Here is a 24,679-nt window from a genome sequence, read left to right on the forward strand (position 1 = left end):
AGTCATGGCAGGAGGTGAAGGGGGAGCAAGTGTCTCACATGGTAGGAGGAGGGCAAGAGAGAGAGAGTTGTGGGGAGAGAGGTGCTGCACTCTTTTAAACAACCAGATCTCGAGAGAACTCACTCACCATCATGAAGATCCTCTCCCATGAGCCAATCACCTCCTACCAGGTCCCACCTTCAACATTGGAGATTACAATTCAACAAGAGATTTAGAGGGGACACATATCCAAACTATATCAATTCTGCCCCTTGCCCCTCAAACCTCAGTTTCTTCTCACATTGCAAAATACAATCATGCCTTCCCAACAGTCCCCCAAAGTCTTAACTCATTTCAGCATTAACTCAGAAATTCAAAGTCCAAAGTCTCATCCGAGACAAGGCAAGTCCCTTCTCCCTATGAGCCTATAAAATAAAAAATAAGTTACTTACTTCTAAGACACAATGGGGGTACAAGCATTAGGTAAAAATTCTCATTCCAAAAGGGAAAAATCAGACAAAAAAAAGGGGGGCTACATGCTCCATGAAAGTCTAGAATCCAGCAGGGCAGTCTTTCAATCTTAAAGCTCCAAAATTATCTCCTTTGACTCCATGTCCCACACGGAAGGCACAATGGAGCAAGGGGTAGACTCCCAATGCCCTGTGGATTTGTATGGTGCAGTCCAAGTAGCTGCACCGTACAAACGTTGGAACTGAGAGCCTGTGGCTTTTCCAGGCACAAGGTACAAGCTGCCAGTGGCTCTACCATTCTGGGATCTGGAGGATGGTGGACCCCTCCTCACAGCTCCACCAGTCAGTGCCCCAATGGGGACTCTGTGTGGGGGCTCCAAAGCCACATTTTCTCTCCACACTGCCCTAGTAGAGGTTCTCTGTGAGGACTCTGCCCCTGAAGCAGGCTTCTGCCTGGCTACTCAGGCTTTCTTGCACATCCTCTGAAATCTAGGTGGAGGCTGCCAAGCCTCATTCACTCTTGCACTCTGTGTACCTACAAGCTTAACAACACATGGAAGCTGCCAAGTTTTATAGCTTGCATCTTCTGAGGCAGCAGTCCCAGCTGTATCTGAGACCCTTTGAGCTGAGACTGGAGCCAGAGCTACCAGGACGCAGATAGCAGTGTCCTGAGGCTGTACCTAGCAGTGGAGCCCTGGGCCAAGCTCACAAAACCATTCTCCTAGGCCTCTAGGCCTGTGATGGGAGGGACTGCCCTGAAGGCCTCGAAATGCCTTTGAGGCCTTTCTCTCATTGTCTGGGATATTAGCACTTGGCTCCCTTTTCCAAGTATCTCTAGTAAGTGGTTGCTCCACAGCCTGCTTGAATTCCTCTCCCCCAAAAGCTTCTTCATTCTCTGTCACATGGCTAGGCTGGAAATTTTCCAACCTTTTTTTCTCTGCTTCCCTTTTAAATAGAACTTCCAACTTTAAGTCATTTCTTTGCTTTTACATATAAGTGTAGGTTGTTAGAAGCAGCCAGGTCCCATCTTGAACACTTTGCTGCTTAGAAATTTCTTCTGCCAGATACTCTAAATCATCAATCTGAAGTTCAAACTACCACAGGTCCCTAGGGCAGGGGCACACTGCAACCAGGCTCTTTGCTAAGGCATAACATGCATGACCTTCACTCCAGTTCCCAATAAGATCCTCATTGCCATGTGAGACCTCCTCAGCCTGGACTTTATTGTCTATATCACTATCAGCATTTTGATCATGACCATTTAACCAGTCTCTAATAAATTCCAAACTTTCCATCATCTTCTTGTCTTCTTCTGAGCTCTCCATACTCTTCCAACCTCTGCTTGTTACCCAGTTCCAAAGCTGCTTCCACATTTTCAAGTAACTTTATAGCAGTTCCCCCCTCCTCAGTACCAATTTTCTGTACTAGGCCATTCTTGCATTGCTATAAAGAAATACCTAAGACTAAGTAATTTATGTAAAGAAAAGTGGTTTCATTGGCTCATGGTTCTGTAGCTTGTACAGGAAGCATAGAGCTAGCATCTGCTTCTGGGGAGGCCTCAGGAAGTTTCCAATCATGGCAGAAGATGAAGGGGGAACAGGTGTCTCACATGGCAGGAATGGGAGCAAGAGAGATAATTGTGGGGGACAGGGCCACACTCTTTTAAACAATCAGATCTCGAGGGAACTTATTCACCATTGTGAAGACAGCACCAAGCTATGAGGGATTCTCCCCCAGGATCCAATCACCTCCCACCAGGCCCCATCTCAAACACTGGGAATTACAGTTCAACATGAAATTTAGAGAGAACATAGATCCAAACTATTATCACCTTCCATTACAAATCCTCTACATGCAGATATTTGAGCACTTCCATTATTTTTTTGCATTTATGTCATTGTTATGTAATAGAACATTCTATCCCCACTCCAAATAATGTGTCAGCGTTCATTTAGCATAGTTCTCCATTTATTTTGGGTTTGGGAATAAGGCACCTGCTTCCGTACTTAGGAAATTTTATTTGCAAAGCATGGTCTAGAGTCAGACATAACTACTCTCTCTTGTTGAAAGGATTATAAGTGATAGTGTGACATTAAATGAAAATAAATCCAATGTGGAATAAATATACCAGAGATAATATTATCCAAAGATTTCCTCAGTGCTTTCAAGAATGTCTTGGAACATGGGCCTATTATCGAGAACTTAACTGGTAAAATTAGATTTAGGGTGAATGAGGCTTATTGAATCACATAAGCTCAGTTCACTGAAGGTCCCACATTCTATTTTCTTGTAAATTCTCATATTATAGAAAGGAGGCAGTCAATGTTGACTGAAAGACTAGAGCAGAGTGAGAAAAAGAAACTAGATTCTTATCTTGCTCAGTTGCACTTACTGAGATCATTGAAGTTCAGTGTGTTTCAGATATTTGCTCTTATTAAAACCCATATTTCTTCATAACAAAATCATAAGCAAGTCTAAAATGTTTAATCTTTTCATTCATACATGATATAAAGTTTTCACCAACCCTCTATACACGCATAGAGAAAAATCCTTCTAAACTCACTTTCGTTGCAACTTTTTCAAATTTTCAAATAAACTCTATGAAATTTAGCTGAAACACTTTTAGTACTCTTACCTATAAACCTTGAAGACAGGAAGATCTGAGTGGTTATGCTAATTCAACAAAGTCATTCAGTGTCCTTGTGAAAGTTTGCAAAGCTTTGTGAGTACATATGGGATCCATTTTCCCATGATCCTTCAACATAAAACTGGTCTCTTGCTAGACCATTGCAGCCATTTGAACTTTCCAAGGGATACTAAATATAAATGCAGAAACAAGCAAAGAATAGATACATGTTGATTTTATAGTAAAGACAGCAGTACTTGACTTCCCTTCCCATACTTCCAGAGCTAATTACTCCTCTGTGTTTTTTCCTCTGTACATTCCTCTCTGATGGCACCTTTCACAAATATTTGTCAGCCCTACTACACAGTGGACCCCTTAAGACAGAGATTCATTCATCTTTGTATCTGCAGTACCTTATGTGTGATACACTGTAGGGATGCAATTAAAGTTTGCTGAATCAAAACATTTTGTTTCAATGGATCAAGCTACCTTTCCATGTCACTGACTTTTCCAGTATAAATACATTTTTATTTTAAAGTAGAATATTACATTCATCATTACCCCTTGTCTTGCAACTCTAATATCCACAACAAGATTTTAGCAACATTTTAAAAGTTTGAAAAACATCAGGCTTAAGCAAAGCACTCCCTATTAGTATTCAATTAATTGGAGTAATTGAAACCAAATGTTTCAATTCAAATCAGTTCAGCAAAGATTAAAATTTTCCTTATTTTTCCTATCAATATCAACAGCCATAATCTGAAATGTCTTACTGAACCAATCTCCTAGGTATTTTAAAATATAGCACTGGGATTTTTAGGGAAGGAAAAGTATTTTGTATGGTACTATAATGATGGATACATATCATGATACATTTGTCAAACTCATGGAATGTACAGCATCAGGAGTGAACTCTAATGTAAACTATAGATTTTAGATGATAATGCTGTGTCGCTGTAGGTTCATCAATTGTAACAAATATTTCCCACTAATGAGGGATGGTGCTGGTGGTGGAGCTGGAGGCAAGGTGAAAGGTGGGGAGTATGTGGGAACTCTGTACTTTCCACTCAATTTTACCGTAAACCTAAAACTTCCCTAAAAATGAAGTCCATTAATTTTTCTTTTTTTAAAAAAAGATAACACTAAGACTATATGAAGTGTTCTTTTTCCTAGAAACTCCAACCTAGACGTTTTAGCACAGTTTCAAAGAGGGAAAACTGAAATCCAGATTGTTTGTGAGACCCACTGTTTCTTCTACTGATGTTTTTGAAATCCTCTACTATTTCAACCAAAGTCATTGATTCAATAAAGTTATGATTTGACAGTTTATCTTTTCTTAGTGAATTTTACAAAGAGGGGCCAGATAGTGGCACTCTCTTTAAAATTAATAGGGAACTTTCAATGCCCTGCCATGAGCTCGTCAGCACTTGCTGATACAACTTGACCAAATTTGCCTTGTTCTGGAACATACAGACTTTGCATGGATTAGCAAACAGCCTCTGAGAAAGCAGCTGCATTACTGCATGACTAAGGTGACCTTATCAGCCAATTGTCATGCAGGAATTTTGAAAGGACTCCCTCTTTCAAGAGTTTATATTTCTGTTCAAGTGTGGAAGCATGCACTTGTAAATGCTTGCGCTTCAAAATCTATATTGGGGTAGGGGTAGCAAAATGTTGGGAGCATCAAAACAGTTCTTAAATACGCTACAGGCACAACTTATTTTGATCTCAGACCACAGTTTCTTAACATGGTGTCAAAAAAACATTATTTCAAAAAACTATTTTCCCTATCTAAAGAGGATTTAGTTCTTTAACAAGTGAGGAGCCCAACATTTCCCAAACTTACTTGGCCCCATAACTTTTGCTGCTGCTCTTGTTCTTTGGAAACTGTCAGTATATTTGGATGATAATAATACTGGGCTGTCAAAAATAATTTTTAAATCATTTTACTCTAACATAATTTACTCACAATTAGCTAGAGGAGTGAGAGGATACTAGATCAACAAACATGAGCAACGTTGAAGATTTTAACAGGAAATTAAGTATGGACTGAACCACAGGAAATATACAAACAAATGCCTTTATGTCATCCGTCTTTGAGCTTCGCCGGTTTCATTCGGGTCACTTCCAAAGTGGCCAGCTCATCTCACTAGTTATCTTTCTTAATGCCTCATGTTTTCTTCCCAACATAAAATGATGCTTCTTACATATGATATAATGAGCTCATTATAGTGAAGTTGATGGCTGTGTATAAGTGAATTTTATAATACTGTAAATGTGTTTTCTTCAAATATTCTTTATCCTGATGATAGAACCAGAATAGAAAAGTTAATACTCCCCTCCCTTTTATCAGCGTTACCTGATACCATCAGAAGCTTCTTTAAGTAAAGGCTTTTTTGTCCTTTCAAAGCAAAGTGTTGTCCTTTCAGGAGTAAAATCCAAGGAGGCTTAAGGTACTCTTAAGAAATAAGCCACGCGCATTATATAAACTCTGGAAAGCTTATATTTACTAACTTCTCTATCCTTATACATGATTAGTCATCTAGTTCCTTGAGTTTTGTTTGTCTTTTAAATTTTAATCTCTATTAAAGCTAAAACTGTTATTTCCAGAGGTACTGTCAAAATGTGAAAGATCATTACCTAAGAAGTACATATCATTGGTCTATCCAAATAGACTTTTATTTTACCTTGAACAGTTTTTCCTCTGATACTGCAAACTTAGTATCAGTATGTTTACAAATTATGTCATATTTGTATACAATTAAACATTTATGATTTGTTTTAATTAAACTTTTTTTTCCTAATATGCAAAATAGGCAAAAATCAAAGTTTGATATACTAGTTATATTCTTAACATGAAAATAATATTAAAAGCCATGTACCCCTTAAAATCACCTTATGTATTGCCAGTCGATGTCTAGCACATGCCTTGGAAAATACTAACATGGAAATTTCCTGCCATGGAAATAAGGGATGAGAATTGGAGTGGGAAAACGTGAAGATAGCCTCTCATAACTTTCCCTCCTATTAGGTATGTGCAAAAATAATTAAACAAAAATTATTTGTTTACTTTGCACTGCTTCCTGAGGAAAAAAAAAAGAACTCTTAAAATATTTTGATCAGATGAATTTTATAGTCAAGGACTATCCAAAGCATTGAGTAAGATACAACTCTATGTGATGAATTTCTATGTGAGTTTCTATGTGATGAATTTCTATGTGAGTTTCTATGTGATAAAATAATACGCCAAATGAAACAGTTTATTGAAACATGCAACTATTAAAATAAACAAATATCCTCCAGAACCAAAGACTGATGCTGTTAATGCTTTAGACATGTGACATATGTGTGTGTACCTCTGTATGTTTAATTTCCTTTCTTTCTAATCAAGTGACCTGTTCTCGTTTGGTTAAGTTTCAACCACAAGACATCACTGTATGCTTTTTTTTTTTTCAAGATACACGTCACAGCACACCAAGAAAGGGGGAACTTCCAGTGTCTGTGGTAACATCACTTGATAAACACACTCCTTCAAACAGCAAGTGCCTGTCTGCATTCTACTATATAAAGCAGCAGAGTCGTTGACGCGCGCATATTTGCTCAGAGCACCATGCGCGCAGCAGCCATCTCCACTCCAAAGTTAGACAAAATGCCAGGAATGTTCTTCTCTGCTAACCCAAAGGAATTGAAAGGAACCGCTCATTCACTTCTAGACGACAAAATGCAAAAAAGGAGGCCAAAGACTTTGTAAGTTTGTTCAGAATCTCACTTTGTGAATTTTAACAGGTTATCTTTAATGGCAGAAGGATTGAGAATGAATGGAAGAGAATGTGAGCATTTAGTTTAGCCAGATCAGAGGAGTTAATTGTCTGTTGTGAGTAGTAAGTAATATTCAGCTGTATTAAAAAATAAATCTTGATATGGCATTAAATTGGGTAGGAGCTTTTCTGTACATGGACTCATAAAAATGGGCTCTATCCAAATATAGCAAAATGTTATATCAACCATTTTTAGTATTGCTTTATTCCTTAGATAACTTTATTCTATGTATTTTTACAAATAAAATGAATTCTGAAGAAACATGAATATTCACTTTTATGTCTTTTGCAGTGGAATGGATATGAAAGCATACCTGAGATCTATGATCCCACATCTGGAATCTGGAATGAAATCTTCCAAGTCCAAGGACATGTAAGTACACTAATACACTAAACTATCATTATCATTTTCAAGAGACGCCTATGCATCCTCTCTATATCCCAGCAAGGGATAAATACTGCACACAGTAGACTTCATTTTTTTTAAGTAACATGCCAAATAAAGTGAGACTATATCAGTACCAATGTAAATTGAATACAAATGTGTGCACACACATATGGGACTTTATCTATTTGGATTTTTTTCAAACTTTATTGGTAGGTTTTTTTCCATAACTATAGTAACTCTAAGGGATGTTTTGCATTTTGTGAATAAATTTTAACATATTTATTAGAACTACAGTTTTAGTTTGTGAAGTTATCAAAGTGTAACAGCCATTCTTATTTCATGTGTGCTTACATTTTTAAAAATGACTAATGTACATACATTTTTGTCCCCTGCAGACTTTCTGCTGCTGAAGTAATGCAATGGTCTCTGTCTCTGGAAAAACTTCTTGCCAACCAAAGTAAGTATAACTATTGAATGTTTCTGGGTTCAGTGCAATACTCTAAAAAATGGAATGGCTTCACTAAATACAGTATTCGGGGTAGGATAGTATGCAAAAAGTTGTATTCTAGTTTGTCTGTAGTTACTGATAACTTCAGCATAGTATGCCTCTTAATAATGCTGACTTTGCACTCAATTCTGCCAACTCCTTTTAGACAAATTTGCCAAGAAAATTAGGTATTTTCATAGATCATTATGGAGATAAAATTAAACACTGTGCTGGGATTCTGATATGTAAAGTTTTTAAAAGTAAGCTAAATATATTAACATGTACATTGCCGTTTTGAAATCTGCCTAAAGAACGTATTTTTCTACACTTAGATGTAACAGGTATGATTCGTTCATTCAATTAATTAAATTATCTTTCATATATTCATCATTCATCTCACTCTTATGTAGAGGACATTGTAGAGGTACCAAGGATTCAAAATCAAAGATAGTCTCTTACTGCCTTGAAGGTGGTTGAGATACATAACATAAATAATTGCATTATTATAACATGATAGTTGTTTTGACATAAACATGATAGAAGGATTTTTAAGCACAAATAGTCTTGTGGAGATTTTCAGATGAGAGAAGGTAAAGAATGAAATCAGCTTGCCTTCCCCTTGTCTTGGGCATAACAATTCTAATGAGATTAGGACCTTTTTCAGAGGTGCAGATGAGCAGTGTGGTCTCTATCTCTAAAGAGTGAGATTATTCTTTCCTCCCCACAGACACCCTAAGGAGCTTTACTTGGGAATCACCTTGTTCACTCTAGCTCAGCTGACTTTGTTTATAATTCAGCTAAACAAATAAATGGTATAGATATGGATCATAAATGGTACAATATAAAAGTCTCAGTAAACGCTAGCAAACATAATTAGTACATCAGGCCTACAGATCATATATAGGCCTACTTTCTGGCTAATATAAATTAGATGGGGAAATTATATTTGCTAATTATTAATGTGATGTTAATGCCTTTTGTCAGTATTTGCTTCCCTAAAATACTCTCTACTCTGGCTAAGATTTGGCATATAAAAAAGATGGTTTTATATTCAGGGGAGCAGAATTTCAATTCGAACAGCAGATAGAAGCAAAACATAGTTCGGTAGCCACCATTAAGTAGCAGTGTGACTGTGAACGAGTTTGGCTGGCCCCAGATTCCTCTTCTATGAATGAAGAAATTTCAAATGCCTTCTCATCTCTACAATCTATAATATAGCTATTTCAGCAGTAGCTGTCTCTTACCTTTGTATGAATAGAATGCAATTGTATTTTTCTTACAAATTTCTTCTTCAAAGTATTCATTTGTTGGTTTATTTAAATGAATTATCTTCCCACCCGCCCCGCCCCCCTTTCTTTTTAGCTGGTCAAAAAGTCTTTGGAAGTTTCCTAAAGTCTGAATTCAGTGAGGAGAATATTGAGTTCTGGCTGGCTTGTGAAGACTATAAGAAAACAGAGTCTGATCTTTTGCCCTGCAAAGCAGAAGAGATATATAAAGTATTTGTGCATTCAGATGCTGCTAAACAAGTGAGTGTTAAGCTTATCATCTTCAGTTTCTCCGTAAAAGACCCTACATGCAGAAATAACATTTAATATATACAACAAGATAAAATCTTTTGGGGGTATATAATTTTACTTCTACATACTTAGGTATATAAATATAGTTCAGTGCAATGAGAATCTAATTTTCTATATTGGTGAAGGTTTCAGCATAGTAGAATGAAGAGATTGATTTTATAAAACCAGCTGCCATGATGAGGGTGAGGGAAGGGTTAAGGGTATTGTTACTGACCAGAACTGCGTGTCAGGGAGTCCTTAATGAGTGCTCTCATTTTGGATAAGAAAATGCAGATTTGCATAATGTATACAATTGCAGCAGCAAAAGTATTTCCAATTAACAGTAGTACCAGATAAATATTCTTGGTCTAAGCAGAAAATAGCAACAAAAAGAGCCTTCTCCTCCTGTAAATCTTAAATGCCCATATCACTCTTTGTGACATATGGATCATCTTACGTGGATACTTAAATTTTTCATGTCTGCTTCTTTTGCCTCTCCCAACTATACTATGAGGAAATTTGGAACAAAGACATTTTTGTAGTATTTCTTATCTCCTTCACATCTAGTATAGAGCTGACTTTGGAAAGGCATTTAAGAGATATTTTAGTTGATTTAAATGAGGCCTTAAAATCACTTTCTAAGGAGATTCAAAAAACACAGTAACATCATAAAATTTGCCATAAATAAGAAGTATATATTAACTAACAAGGTTTTCTTTTTTAGATCAATATTGACTTCCGCACTCGAGAATCTACAGCCAAGAAGATTAAAGCACCAACCCCCACATGTTTTGATGAAGCACAAAAAGTTATATATACTCTTATGGAAAAGGACTCTTATCCCAGGTTCCTCAAATCAGATATTTACTTAAATCTTCTAAATGACCTGCAGGCTAATAGCCTAAAGTGACTGATCCCTGGTTGAAGGGAATTAAAAGATAGTATCAAGTGCAGAAGGAATGTGCCAGTATGGATCCCTGGGTGAACAACTTGGCCTTTTTTGGGTGTCTTGACAGGCCAAGAAGAACAAATGACTCAGAATGGATTAACATGAAAGTTGTCCAGGCACAGATTTGAAGAAGCAGAAGCAAGACAAAAACAGGGAGACCGTAGAAGGAAGAAGATACTGTGGTACTGTCATAAAAAACAGTGGAGCTCTGTATTAGAAAGCCCCTCAGAACTGAGAAGGCGAGGTAACTCTAGTTACACAGAAACTGTGACTAAAGGCTATGAAACTGATTACAACAGACTGTAAGAATCAAGGTCAATTGACATCTATGCTACATATTATTATATAGTTTGTACTGAGCTATTGAAGTCCCATTAACTTAATGTATGTGTTATCAAATCGCCATTGCTACTATTGCTTGTAGGTGTTATTTTGTTGTTTTATTGTTTTTGACTTTGAAAGAGATGAAGGGTGTGTTTAACTTAAGCTATTGGTCTTAAAACCAGGGAGTCAGAATATATTTGTAAGTTAAATCATTGGTGCTAATAATAAATGTGGATTTTGTATTAAAATATATAGAAACAATTTCTGTTTACAAGTCCTTGCTACTTTTAAAAATTTGCATTTATTCCTCAGATTTTGAAAATAAATACATAATTCAAATAAGATTCTTCTTTCTACCATCCCTTTCATATCTAAAACTATTATCTAGTGGATATATTTTACATATTAGTTTAGACAGAATTCATCATTTTTCTCTCTGCTATCACAAGGCACAAAATCAAACAAATATAATATGATCCCATATTCAATAAGAAATTGAAGTCTTTTAAAAAGGGATAGAAAAGTTATTTCAAGAAGTAATCTAATTAATAGCATATATTTTATTGTGAGTTAAAGTTCATAAAATTTAGACATATTTTCTCATTTAACATTCATAGCAATCCTAAAAGCTGAGACTCAGAAAGAGATTAAGTCACTAGTTCATAACTTTAGGTAACTCTCAAAATTATCTAGAATGTTAAAAAAAATACATACATATCCCTGTTTTGGGGTCCCATACCAGAATGACTGAACCAAATCTCCAAAGGGTAGGATATGGGAATCTATACTTAAAAGAAAGTTCCAACTGATTCTGAAGGTGAGTCACACGGCCAGGGATTGTCCAGAAGTCTTCTGACTACAACCTATTCTCCTTCCTCTATGTAACACTGCCACCCACTGACCAGAAGGCATTTCTTCAATCACTAAAGTCTGCAACAGTCCTAAGTGTCACCTAAGCAGGAAAAAAGACTCCAAAGTAGGGCTCACCTACAGAAAGCAGAAAAATCATCAAATGATGCATATTCCTGAATAGCCTGTACAGCTCTCATCTCCCCGCGCACCTGTGCTTTATATTTTACTCAATAATCAGTCACTCACATATCATAATGAAATATGGTTAATGTATGGATAACCTCACTATGGACTGGCCCAGTCATCAGGCACACAGCAATGGTAAGGGGCAATATGCAGATCAAGTACAAACAGAATTATTGAGTTTTCATGGGACAGAGTTTAAATTGTTTCTATTTTATGCTTTATTCCTGCTTTATCAGGTCATATTGTAAGAGAAACTTGGGAATCCAGTGATAATAATAATAAAGATAATAAGCATCATCATCATCAGTTATCTCTCTCTCAACTCATTCCATCACCAGATTCTGTCAATCATTCTTCTACAATCAGTGTCTGTGGTTGGCATATCACTTGCTCTTTTTTATTACCCCTGTCCTAGTACAAGCTCTCATGGTTTGCCAATTCACATGACATGTTCTTTGTCTTCCCAGTCTCTTTTCTTTAATCTATCCTCTGAACAACTACAAACATCATCTTCTGAAACACAGATTTGGCCACGTCATTTCCCATGACATATAAAACGAAGTACGAACATCTCCCTCTGGGCTTCAGAACCCCCCGTTTCCCTTCCCCGCTCCCCGCCCCCACCGTGTAACCTTCATGATATAACTCTCATTACTCAACTCTGGGTATCCTTCCTACCTTGAAGTCACACTGGATTATTCATCTTATCTTATATAATTCCAAGCCTTCACTTTGATTACGCTGTACTCTCAAAAATGCCCTTTCCTAACCCATTCCACTTTTCAAAGTTAAAGTAATTCTTCAACGTTTTGTTTGTTTTGTGTTTTGTTTGGGTTTGGGTTTTTGAGACAAGTTTGCCTAGGCTGGAGTACAATGGCATGAGCATGGCTCCCTGTAGCCTCAACCTCCTGGGATCAAGTGATACCGCTGCCTCAGCTTCCCAAGTAGCTTCCAAGGACTGTCACGTTAATTACAGTCCAGGCCTTCAAGACTGTGAGGAGCAAGCAGTGCAACTGTCTAACACACTCACCAGTCATACAATAAATGCTGCTGGTTCTTCTCTTGACAAAATGCCAAAAACCGATTTTGGACAGAAGATCAAAACAAGCAGCTTCTTCATTTTGACAAAAACAAAAAACAAAAAAAAAAGTCATCCTGGTTGCATAGATTCAAAATAATATAAAATACTTGAAAAGATAATTTTATTTTTATTTTCACTTTTTTGTTTGTTTGTTTGTTTTGGAGATGGAGTCTCACTCTGTACCCCAGGCTGGAGTGCAATGGTGTGATCTCGGCTTACTGCAACCTCCACCTTCCAGGTTCAAGTGATTCTCCTGTCTCAGCCTCCCAAGTAGCTGGGACTACCGGCGCCCACCACCACACCTGGCTAATTTTTGTATTTTTAGTAGAGACGGAGTTTCACCATGTTGGCCAGGCTGGTCTCAAACTCCTGATCTCAAGTGATCCACCTGCCTCCCAACGTGCTGGGATTACAGACGTGAGCCTCCACACCTGCCCTGTTGTCACTTTTTGTTATGATGTCACTGTTTCATTAGCTCATTCACAGAATACAATTAGAGTTAATGATATCTACTATTTAAAAAATTTGATCCAACTGAACAATCTGATTTTCAGTTCACAGGCTATGTTCTGTTGTAATACTAAAGCAATGGCATTAAACAATATGCATGGCTAAAAGCCAAAAATGTTTTTAAAATTTACTTTTCTCAAGCTTATTTTGCAGTACTTTCCAATATGCCTAGCCCAGAAAGCTATGAATCTATGAAGATGAAAATGTGGGTAATAGTATCTCATAAAAATTACATATTTACCCATTTAGCTTACATGGAATGAAGTTCAAGTTTCTTTGTTTCTGTGTGCAAACATGAGCTGTATGTGATACTAGTAGTAATCTTTGACAATCTATTGTTGAAAATAAAAAAACTATAAAATTTGTGAGGGAAAAAATATAGTAAAAGGTTGTTTGAAATGCCATCAATATAAATTATTTTATATAGCTATAGAATTTTTTCAAGACTAGGATGAAAACATCTTTAGAACAAAAATTACCAGTCAGCTACAGAAATAACTCTGTCCTTTTTGTTGAGAACAGTATCTTGAAGCTAAAGCTGTATCATCCCAATAGCAAAATTTTGTATCTTACCACATGCCTAAACTAAATGAAACCTTCCTACAAAAAATAGAGACAAAACACAAAACCTCTATGAATGTTTCTCTACAGTCAATATTTGACTTGGTATGTACTCCTCAGTGGCTCCTTCACTTTGAATATGAAAACAGCACAAAAAGAAAGAGACAGAGGGAGAAAGGGAAAGGAAAAGGGAGATGGGAAGACGGAGGGAGAGAGGAGGGGAAGACCGGGGGAAGGGAGGGAGGGAGAAGAATAAAAGAGAAGAGAAAAAGGAAAAAGCATTGGTGAAGCATCTTAATGTATCTCATTTGATAATGTGAATGACTGAACTGATATACTTTTAATATTTTACCTTCTCAAATTGAAATTTTAAGCCAAAAAAGGATTTTGCTGTAATTTAGAGCTGGCTATATAAATTTACTGTAAAACTTCCATAACTTCCATAACTGATAGTAGATTAGGCTAGGGATGTCAATCTAAGTCCAAAAGAACCAAATTTAGAAACCTATGTGAACCATGCCTTAGTTTGGAATATTGCCCCCATTTAGGGAAGATCTATATGGTACACTTGATGATTGAGAAAGGAGTCAAGCTTGCAGGATTAGGGAGCTGATTTATTTAAATAAGAAGAAACAGTGTATTGTAAGCAAATTGTTTTAATTTAGAAAACTTTGTTGGTCATGTTTATTATGCTTTAGAATTTAATGATTACATCCTCTTCCCTTCCTCTCCTGTTAAACTCATAAGCAGAGTCAGATGTCAGCTAGGAGCCACCTAGCTGAGTATGACCACTTCAAATATTTTAGGGAGCATTTCAAGTGAACACTGTCTATATCACTCGAATGAAGGAAAAACCAGCTTCTGCACTTCCCAAATAAAAACTCTAAGACTTCCTGGAAGATTTTTTTTAGCAAAAAAGCTATTTGTATAATACATTATAATAGACATTGGCTTTGTTCTTCCAGGAAAGGTACGGGATTTGCTTTTGTTCTACGTTTAACTTGCATTTTTACTTTTACTTGTCATAATAGTAGCTGGTTTGTTTTGTCCTTTTTTTTCCTTTTTTTTTTTTTTTTTTTTACAGGGAAGGGATGTTAGGGTGGATCTTGAAGAACAAATATAACCCAACCAGGGGAGAAAGAAGGTGAGAGCATTTCAGATGCAGGGAATAGTCTGAAAAAGTCAGGAGATGAGGGAAAAAAATACTGTGTTCAACAATAGTGATTTATTTAGTTTGGCTGGAATATATAGGGAAAGAGAAAGTATAAGAGGGAAAGCTAAAAAGGTAGTTTAGGAAAGATTCAGAGAGAATTATATAGTCTACTCCAAAAAGAGTGAATTTTTATCTTTTACAGGATAGGCAACCACTGACATTTTAAGCAAAAGAATAAAGTCATAATTGTTTCTGAATGTCTACTATGGGGCAGGCACTGTGCTGGATGCATGTGTTACCTGTTTAATCCACATTAAACTTCTTTGAGGTAAGTATTGTTAAACTCGTTTTATTGATCCACAAATGCAGAAACAAGCGGGAAAAAAATATCTAACAACATATGACTAGTGAATGTCAGACCTAAGATGTGAACCTCAGTTTGTGTCTTTCCAAAGACCCCCCATTACCTCATGATTCTTCATGGAAGGGAGATGATTTATTTGTGTTTTAAAAAGGGTAATTCTAGATTTATTATGAAAGACACTTGCAAAAGAAGACATAACTGAGGAAACAAACCCAAATATGAAGCTGTTTTTGTAGCCCAGCAAAGGAGAATCTGAGCCTGAAATAGGGCAATAATCAAGGCAATGGGAAGGACAGGGCAAATAGGCAATACTTGGTGAGCAATTTGCTTCGATGAATAATCAATTGAGAGCAATATAGGATACATCTGAGGTGATTGGACTGCGCTCCCAAAATTACAGCAATGTCCTTTGTTTTAACATATTGTCAATGAGGTCTTTCTATTACAAATGCTCATTAAACTATTTGGAAATAAAATATGGTAGCACTGGAGGAAGATTAAGACATACACTTTCAAGAGTTTCCACATGCAAAATAAATTATGCAGTATTTTCAGTAGATAATGGTTTATTCCAATTACCATGTATATGAAACATTCCACGTGTTTTCTCTCAAAGCTCCCTTTTAACTTGGACAAAAGCAGAGGCTTGCAAGATACCATCCAGGCTGAGAACAAAAAACAAGGATCGAGAAACTCAAAAGAATTGCAGCAAGTAATAGCTCTAAGGTCAAAGCACATTTTACAGAAAGGAAACAAAACCAAAATCTAGGATTCAGGCCAGGAGATGAGCAAAAAAAAAACAAAAACAAAAACAAACAAACAAAAAAAACCTGTAAAACACAAAGAAAACCATCATGGGGATCCACAACACTAGACAGCATGGAGGCCTGTGATGAAATCAACATTGGGGCAGGTATTCTGCCTCCTCCTGTGGGAAATGGGTCTATGTGACTGATGGAACGATTGTAGTGTTCACTTCTTGTCAATAGAAAGAAAATTAGGGCTGAAGATTTAAGGTAGCCAGTCACTCTTTCGGCACATTTTTTTAGTTCAATCATCTTTGCCTTAACTCCTCAAAATGTGTGAATATGTTTTATCCTTTATTTTTACATAGAGAAAAATAATCAGAATGATGTAAATTTCAGATATTCTCCCATCCCACTAAACTATATACTGCTATTCTAGTCAAATCTAGAAAGCGAAAAACTTCAGTAGGCTTGGTTTAAGTCAGTAAGATCAACACATTCTGCTCTGGTTTCATCTTTTATCCTCTGCCTTGTAACCCTCAGCATGAATTAGCTATAAAAACAGATTGTACTCCTAGTCTAGTGCTTTTTTCTTAAATCCATCAGTTAATGAGACAAACGACCCACTATGAAGAGGTAATAGGTAGAACATGTTCCCATAGGAAGAGCTAGACAAGAAACTTCCTAGAATGTTTCTTTGGCATAATTTTGACTAGATTGATTACAATTTTTACTTTCTATGGGGGTAGTAAGAAGTGATAAAGTAGTCTGGAAAAGAGTCTAATCATTAATCGATAAATTAACATATTCATCAATAATGACACCTGTCATGTACCATAAGCCTCAGTAGGAGATAGAGCCACTGAAATGATAAATAACAGGGTAAAAATAAGCTCACTATGCTCTTGGGAAGAAGGATGCAAATGGATTGCAGTAAAATAGACTATAAGCATTATAAAAGAGGCATAAAGGAGAGACAAATAAGATTGTCTGATAGATGATCTGCCTAGGGGCTCTCTCAGGTCCCCGGGAAAAAGTCAAATGGGACTGGTGGCTCTTCCTCCCCATAGTGGGAGACACTTTGCTTCTCAGCACTGTATGCAACCTCCCTGGGCATCACATCACATCAAGTTTTTCTCCTCCTGCAAGCCCTCTCTCTGCTGTCACCAAATCAGCTGGGTGCTGTCTACTCCCTTGCAAAGATCCTATTAAAAAAAACAAGGGGAGGTATAGGGGAGCAGTGAGGGCAAGCTACACCCGCCTCTTCATGGGATGCTATAAAGCTAACGAACCATGAACATCCTGCCCCTTCTCCTTCTGTTCTTGTGGAATTCTTGGGGTTTATCTCAACCTTCCCTTGACAGATAGGAAAAATGTGTTATGAGAGCTCAGAGGAGAGAGTAGTTTGTTCTGTCCTGGAGGAAGTTTATGGCTTCAGAGAAGTAAGAGGTACACAACAGAGTAGATTGAATTCAAAGTATACCAAATTATTTTGTGAACTTCTTGATCACTGGATGAATTGCATTCTCTGTAACTCACAAATAAATATAAGCTCTGGTATTATTGGTGCCCAAAAGAGCTGGAATAAGTAGGTCTACTAATTACTGATATTACTTTGCTCATGTCCATATCTTTTTACTTTAGCTATAGTTATTGACCAAAAATTATTCTTTTTGTTTGTTTTAGGAGATGTGGTAGAGACTATCTGTTCACCAGTCTCCCTGGCACCAGGAAGACTACATTTCCCAGTCCTTGTTAAAGTAGATGGCAAACATAGAAAATTCTATGGAAGTTACTATACAGTTAATATTTGACTGGATGTTTATTTTCCATTAGCTCTTTTACCTTGAATTTGCTGTATTATCTCAAATTGTAACCTGATGTTTTACCTTGAATTATTAAGGCCATAAAACTGAGTTCTATTTGGTGAAATGTGAGCAGATAGGATAGCCACCAGTTCTAGGCCTCGCAATAAGACCTAATTGTTCTCTCTTCTCCACCCTCTTCCTTCTAGAAGGAGCACTGCTGGAAGCAAAAGAACTTGACATTGGAAAGGCACATGAAGGAATTACCCAGAAAGGATATGCATCTCACATTGGCATTTTTATGAGTGATCATAAAAGCCATTGAGATGTGGGAATTATTTGTTAGAGTCTCTAGGAAATTTTATTCGATGAATATAAAGACACTGATATAAATTTAAATTTCTTTCAAAAAGTAACAGTTCCTTATTTCATCTCTAAAGAGATATAGATCCATCCTGAAAAAAAAAAAAAAAAAAAAAGAAAAAAAAAAAACACAGGGCAATTTCTCCGTCACAAAGCGGTCTTACTCAGTTCCCATATTAGAGGTTATCTCTCTAACCCTGTGATGTTCTTCGAGATAGAGCTGACTGGAAAAGAAGATATAAGCTATAGATGAGAACAATATGTGAAAAGCTTATTTCGGGCACAGTTTGGGAGACAAAATGCCAAAAACAACAAGAAAAAGGGAGGTGAGGGCCAAGAAGCAGGAAAAGAATAAGGGATGGAAAATTTTACAACGGGTAAAAAAACTTTGTGAAATCAAGTTGGCCACGCAACATGTATTTTCCATTCATTTGCTTTGACTCAATTTAGGGCTACATCCCATACAGACATAGATGCTTTGAGGTTAAAATGGACCAATCATCAAGTATTAGTCAGAATTCTAAGAAAATATAATGTACAGCTCTAGAAGACATACCTGTGGTTACCTGGGATTCAGGCAGGAGGTGTGAATTTAGTACATACCAGAAAAAGTAGAGGCATGAACTCACAGGGCCAATTTCCCTAAAGGACCACATAGCTACCTATGAAATAATTCATCCTATGAGGAGAAAGTTTTGCGATGCACAAATTTGGCCTACAAACAGTTGGACAGAGCTAGCAGAAATAATACTTTAACTCATATTGTACTTTGATGCAAGTCCAGAGTCTGAGGGAGAGGAGACAGCAATAAAATGTATGACAAACACTAAGAGGGCACACTCCCTGAACATTCTGTGAAGCTTTGAGAACACATAGGAACAGTGTATCACTCAAGAGGTGGTAAGACATTCTTCCCATGTGGAGTTAGGATTAAACACTGATAGGACCAAGCCCACTGCATTGAAAATCAGATCAGTCTACAGCTAGAAAGAAGAATTGAAAGAGGTGTTTGCCTCATTAGATATCACCAACACCATTAGCAAACATTTACAGCAGCCTAATTCCTTATGGAAGAAGAGTGGTCTTGGATTGTCTCCCATGGAATAATGTCCTTCTTCCTACCCAGGTTCTCATTATTTGACAAATAAAATTAAAAGATTAAAGTGGAAGCCAAAATATTACTGATACATGTAGGTCAAAGAACACAGCATTGGGAAAGGGTCAAAGGGGCTTGCTCATTTAATGGAGAATTAGACCAACTTACTACCCAGTGGCAGGTAATGTTAGACTGGGGCAGAGTTCCCATTTGAGGGGCTTTCCAAGTGCAGAGGACGCAAAGTAAAATCATGCTTCTTCCTAAGAAGAAGAAGGAGGCAAGGGGGCTGGCTGAGTGTGACAGGAAACTAGAATGGGGAATAGAAGATAAACATAATGAGTAACAGTTGTGGCCTCAAGAGTAAACACAGTGGTGGTGCCGGTGAAGCACTTCATTCCACTGACCTCTCGTAAGACTTCCCCAGAAAAAGAGTTCTTCCAGAACCCAACAACAGCTATTTCCAGATGGATCTGAACTTGCTATATAAAGCAATAATATCTAGAAGATACGAAGGATGGATGGTATTATATATTGCAGTACACAATCTCCCTTTAGAATTGAGGTGCTCTACCTCCAAGCATCCGGGAATTTTGGCTGCTAACAGCTCAATGATTAATGTATTCCAGGAATTGCCTTTGGCTTGCGAATGCTGCCTTACCAGGTTTACATCTCCTTTTTGATAGCGGCCTGTAATCAATAAGTGGTCAGATCACAGTCCAAAGATCTAGCCCCCTTGCCTCAACTGGGTCAGTTCTGAAGAGCCATTCCAGTTCCAAAGCTCCTGCTAGAATCATTTGAGATCTCTGATGCAATACATCATATATTTAATATTTAATATGCATCTACTTCCAAAATATGAGTTTATCAGGTTATAAACTTAGCATATTATATAAAACAAGAGTTAAAATTAAATCAGGCAAAATTATCTAAAATGGAGATTTGTTCATTATTTATAAAAAGTATTTATTCAGGCTATTCTGCAAAAAGGGCACTGGGTTAGGTGCTGTGATCAGTCAGCCACATATTCTGCAGTTAATACGACTATGGTTTGATCCAGAGATAGCATGTGCACAGCTAAGTGTGGTGTAAGAAGAGAAAAAGCCCATACAGTATTCATATCTCTAATAGATATCCGTTTTTTGATTCCAGAACAGCACTATTAGATAGAAAGAGATGTTACTATTCCTATTTTATAGACAATAAATCAAGGTTGAGCAAGGTAAAGTAATTTACCCAACTAGCAGAAAATTTACTTTTTACCTTAAATCCCTTGTTTTTTTTCTTTTTACTGCATTATGACAAATATTTGTTTGGATGATTTATTTGGAGTTGAGTTAAGGAGAAATATAACGGATGCTGATTTGAGGTAAGAGTGTTACCAGTTATCCAAATAGATGAGATAATATCTCAGTGAACATCAAAAAGCCTCTAGAGGACATGGAGTTTTATACCAGCTAACCATTTTGAGAATTTGATTCATCTTGCTTGATATCCCTAATTATCTTTTAAAATGTTTTTGAAATATTCAATGTCCCTGGGTTATGCTAGACACAATTTGTTAAATGTATCTTTCAAGCTTCATAGATTAGAATGATGACTTGGTTATTTGCAGACTCACTCCCTAAGTATTTCCACAATTTTGAAACTGTGACTTCACTGAAGGATGTCTATTTAATAGTAATCAACTCTAAAAACAAAGAACACAGAATTCTCTTTCCAAAATATTGAATTGCAAAATTAGACTTTTGACGAAGACCCTGCAGTGGCAGATGAATCATCAAATGGAGGTTTACCTGACTTCTCAAGAAATAAACAGTATAAAAACAAAGTGGAAAAAAAGAAAGAAAGAAAAGGAGTGGCCGGAGGATTGTCTATTCTGGAGTTAGGCTAAGGAGAAGTATAACTGATGCAATTTGAGGTAAGAGGGAGTTACCAGAAAGTAGCTGACCAGTGGGCCATTATTGACAGTGAGAAGAGATTCGCTTCCCCTTGATATCTGTGGATAGGCTGAGGGTCAGTTCTGGGAGAATCAATGCAAATAGGCAAAAGGGATGCTAAAATTACTGATGAGCAAGACAGACACTGGGCCAGGATCATGGGAAACACCTAAAAGGGGAAACTGATGAGCTGGGAAGTGCACACTGCCATCAAGGAGCCATCTGGGATGTAAAATTGTAGAAACAGAGTGCTTGAAGCATCCTTTTAACTTCTGGTCAGAGATTTGTGGCAAAGCTGTCAATCCTAAAACTGCCTTATCTCAAAGGTGAGGGGAAACCTCTGGTTCCTGAAGTGACAGTGAGGGAAGGAGAAGGAATCGGAACTGAAACAGGGGAATCAAGAAAAGAAGACGAAGAACCAAAAAAGAGTAAAGAATAAAGCCCAGCAAATGCCCCATCATGAAAAGTAGAAGGCAAGATGGACAAAATCAACCTGGTGAATGAAACAGCACATATGGACAACTGTTTCCCTTTTCTCTGCCTTTTTTTTTCTATCTCTGTGTGTGCCTAGGCCACCCGGGATTTATAAAACGTGTGTGTGTGTGTTTGTGTGTGTGTCTGTGTGTCTGTGTGTCTGTGTGTCCGTGTAACTTCATTTTTAGTCTGACATCTTACTAAACTCAATATACAGCTGGCAGCTAGAACCTAGATATGCACTCACCCAGCTTTAAGCATGCAGACAATGCCAGTGCCCCAGAGGAGGGCAGAGCTACCCTTCTATCCTGGGTCCCTGGATGACCTTGGGAAGTAGAGGATGTCTACCTGCCCTATTACTGGCAGATGTTTCACCATTGCCTTTGGAGTCTCTTTGCTACCACCTTTACTCTAGTTAACACGGTAACATACTTATTATTTTTGTGTTTTCCCTGCATATTAGAAAACAAAACAACCTATATCTCAAGGACTAATTGCAAAAAATAGCCACAAGGCAGAACATCATTTAATTAGAACACATGGCAGATGGTGATTTAAAACTTTTTCATTAAAACACTCAAGATGAGGCTGAAAATTTTCAGATAATAATAAAGCTGGTCGATTTCTTACGTGCTATTAACTAAGGAAAACTTAAGAAAGAGTTAGACAATAGGATCTATATCGATGACTGAGTTTAAAAAATCTATTACTACTCCAGAAAAAGCAACTCCAGAAAAGTATATAATTAGTAGAATGTTTAGCCTATGAGGCCGGATGTGGTGGCTCAAGCCTGTAATCCCAGCACTTTGGGAGACCAAGGCAGGTGGATCGCAAGGTCAGGAGTTCGAGATCAGCCTGGCCAATATGGTGAAATCCCGTCTTTACTGAAAATACAAAAATTAGCCAGGCATAGTGGCACACGCCTATAGTCCCAGCTACTCGGGAGGCTGAGGCAGGAGAATCGCTTGAACCCGGGAGGCAGAAGTAGCAGTGAGCTGAGATTGTGCCACTGCACTCCAGCCTGGACAACAGAGCAAGACTCCATCTCAAAAAACAGAATGTTTTAGCCTACTTGATAATCAACTATTCTGGTGTGCATGACTGATAGCTGTGACCATAGCCTGACAAACTTGAACAGCTAGCACTAACTAAATTCTACTAAGATCATGTCCATTACAATTTAATAAGTTTAGAACAATGTTTGCCGATATTTTGCAGTGACTTGAGAAATAATGATAATCCTCCATACTACCCAGAAGGTCTGGTCTCTTTCTCCATATATCCTACTAAAAAGTATTAGATGGCTTACAGGATTCACAAGTGTTCCAAAAATAAGTTTCAGGTGCGCAAAACTACTTAATCCCTCAGTCCCCAGGTCTGGTCAGTTTGGGCATGAGGTAGCCCAAATCCCAGGGCTGGCCTATCACCCTTGAAAGTATGCACCACAGTGATATCAACACATTTTATTTTTTTATTTTTTAATACGAACCATGATATGAAAAGGGTGGAAGATGCTGACTTAGAGTTTTCTAAACATGTCCCCAAAGTATTCAGGGTTTTTTTTTTTTTTTTTTTTTTTTTTTTTTTTTTTGAGACGGAGTCTCGCTCTGTCGCCCAGGCTGGAGTGCAGTGGCCGGATCTCAGCTCACTGCAAGCTCCGCCTCCCGGGTTCACGCCATTCTCCTGCCTCAGCCTCCCGAGTAGCTGGGATTACAGGCGCCCGCCACCTTGCCCGGCTAGTTTTTGTATTTTTTAGTAGAGACGGGGTATTGAGCTTCTTTAAATGACCATTTTCATTTTCATATTTTATATCTCCACATCGTCTATCATCCTCAGTGATATACATGTGACCTTATGCTGAATGTTGTCTATTTTTTGAAACAAACAAAAATACCAACTGAAAGTTATTGTATTTCCCCCTTTAAGTGGCCTCCTCATCATTACTTCGATTTTCCTTCTTTTCTGCATGGGCCATAATGCAACAGAACAGATCATCCTTTCGACTAAAATTTAAAACTAAAAGCTCTTAACCACTCATTTCCCTTTCAGACAAGCTCACTGGGAACCACGCAAAGGGAGATTTTTGTGTGACTCCTCCTGTGGTCATAATTCAGTCCCTTTCTTTCACATTCTTCTTATGGTTCAGAGCCTTTTTCTATGAGCTGTGGTTTCTGTTTCTCTCATGGGGCATTTGTTAATCCAGTGTCTGAGGTAGGATGATGTTGTATTTCTGCTAGGCTGTCTTCCAAAGATGAATCTCCTTGGCCTGGGTTACTTTCCTTTTCCATTTATTGAAATGAACCTACACTTCAGACCCTAGGACATAATTATGACAGAAACAGTTTCTAATTACAGCAGTTCACATTTATTCCAGGAAGATGCCTGACTTCAACAACTTTGCTTTACTCACATAAAGCAAAAGCTAAATCCACGCTTTTAGTTGTATAATAAAAAGAATGTCACTGATAAAATGAAGCATCTTCCTTTAATGCCCTGAAGTCTAAATTGAGAATATGTACAAAAGTCTCTGAGGGCTCCTGACCATAAGAAGGAACATTACTCAGTCAATAAGGACCTATTAAATATCTGTTCTACTCCAGTAGTGTCTGAGGGGAAATATGAGGCAGGAAAGCATTATAAATGGGCATTCTGCCTAAGTGATTTCTCATCCACTCTAGGAGAGGGAAACAAAAATCCACCCTACTGTATTTCACTCTCTGGAATCCTAGAATGTCATACCTAGAAAGGAGATCAGAAGTTGTCTAACCTACTCTTCCCATTTGTAGTTTATGAAGCCCCAGTGCAAAGATATTAAATGGTTTATTCTAGGACACCCAAGTAATAAACTCACAATGGGAAAAATAAAAATGAGTAGACAGAGCACAGGAGCCTGCCTCAGATGCAAAAGTTTCGTAACTGTTCCATGCTGTCTCCCCGACTCTCTTGGTCCATTT

The 24,679-nt window shown here is 37.5% G+C and overlaps 1 protein-coding gene and 1 long non-coding RNA gene across 4 annotated transcripts in view; one reads left to right on the forward strand and one right to left on the reverse strand.

Moving 5' to 3' along the window:
* The window catches only part of LOC105484626 (uncharacterized), a 540,758-nt gene that overhangs the window by 320,969 nt on the left and 195,110 nt on the right, over positions 1–24,679 (reverse strand). For all 3 annotated transcript variants that reach the window (XR_011612173.1, XR_011612172.1, XR_011612174.1), the window contains exon 6: positions 3,085–3,265. This is a non-coding gene — a long non-coding RNA (uncharacterized lncRNA). The remainder of the gene's footprint in view (positions 1–3,084; positions 3,266–24,679) is intronic.
* LOC105484628 (regulator of G protein signaling 1) lies at positions 6,628–10,941 on the forward strand. The gene is made up of 5 exons (XM_011746443.3): positions 6,628–6,822; positions 7,186–7,266; positions 7,677–7,738; positions 9,131–9,294; positions 10,049–10,941. Exons 1-5 carry the CDS (start codon positions 6,686–6,688, stop codon positions 10,232–10,234), a joined length of 630 nt encoding a protein of 209 aa, XP_011744745.1. The 5' UTR covers positions 6,628–6,685; the 3' UTR covers positions 10,235–10,941.

Source organism: Macaca nemestrina, chromosome 1 (genome assembly GCF_043159975.1).
Source record: "Macaca nemestrina isolate mMacNem1 chromosome 1, mMacNem.hap1, whole genome shotgun sequence".
NCBI lineage: Eukaryota > Metazoa > Chordata > Mammalia > Primates > Cercopithecidae > Macaca > Macaca nemestrina.

Excerpts from the sequence above, each read along its gene's own strand:
- LOC105484628 (XM_011746443.3), top strand. The coding sequence starts at position 6,686 with ATGCGCGCAGCAGCCATCTCCACTCCAAAGTTAGACAAAATGCCAGGA. Across the intron at positions 7,739-9,130 it reads AAAACTTCTTGCCAACCAAA|CTGGTCAAAAAGTCTTTGGA; the intron begins GTAAGTATAACT and ends CTTTCTTTTTAG. Across the intron at positions 9,295-10,048 it reads ATTCAGATGCTGCTAAACAA|ATCAATATTGACTTCCGCAC; the intron begins GTGAGTGTTAAG and ends TTTCTTTTTTAG.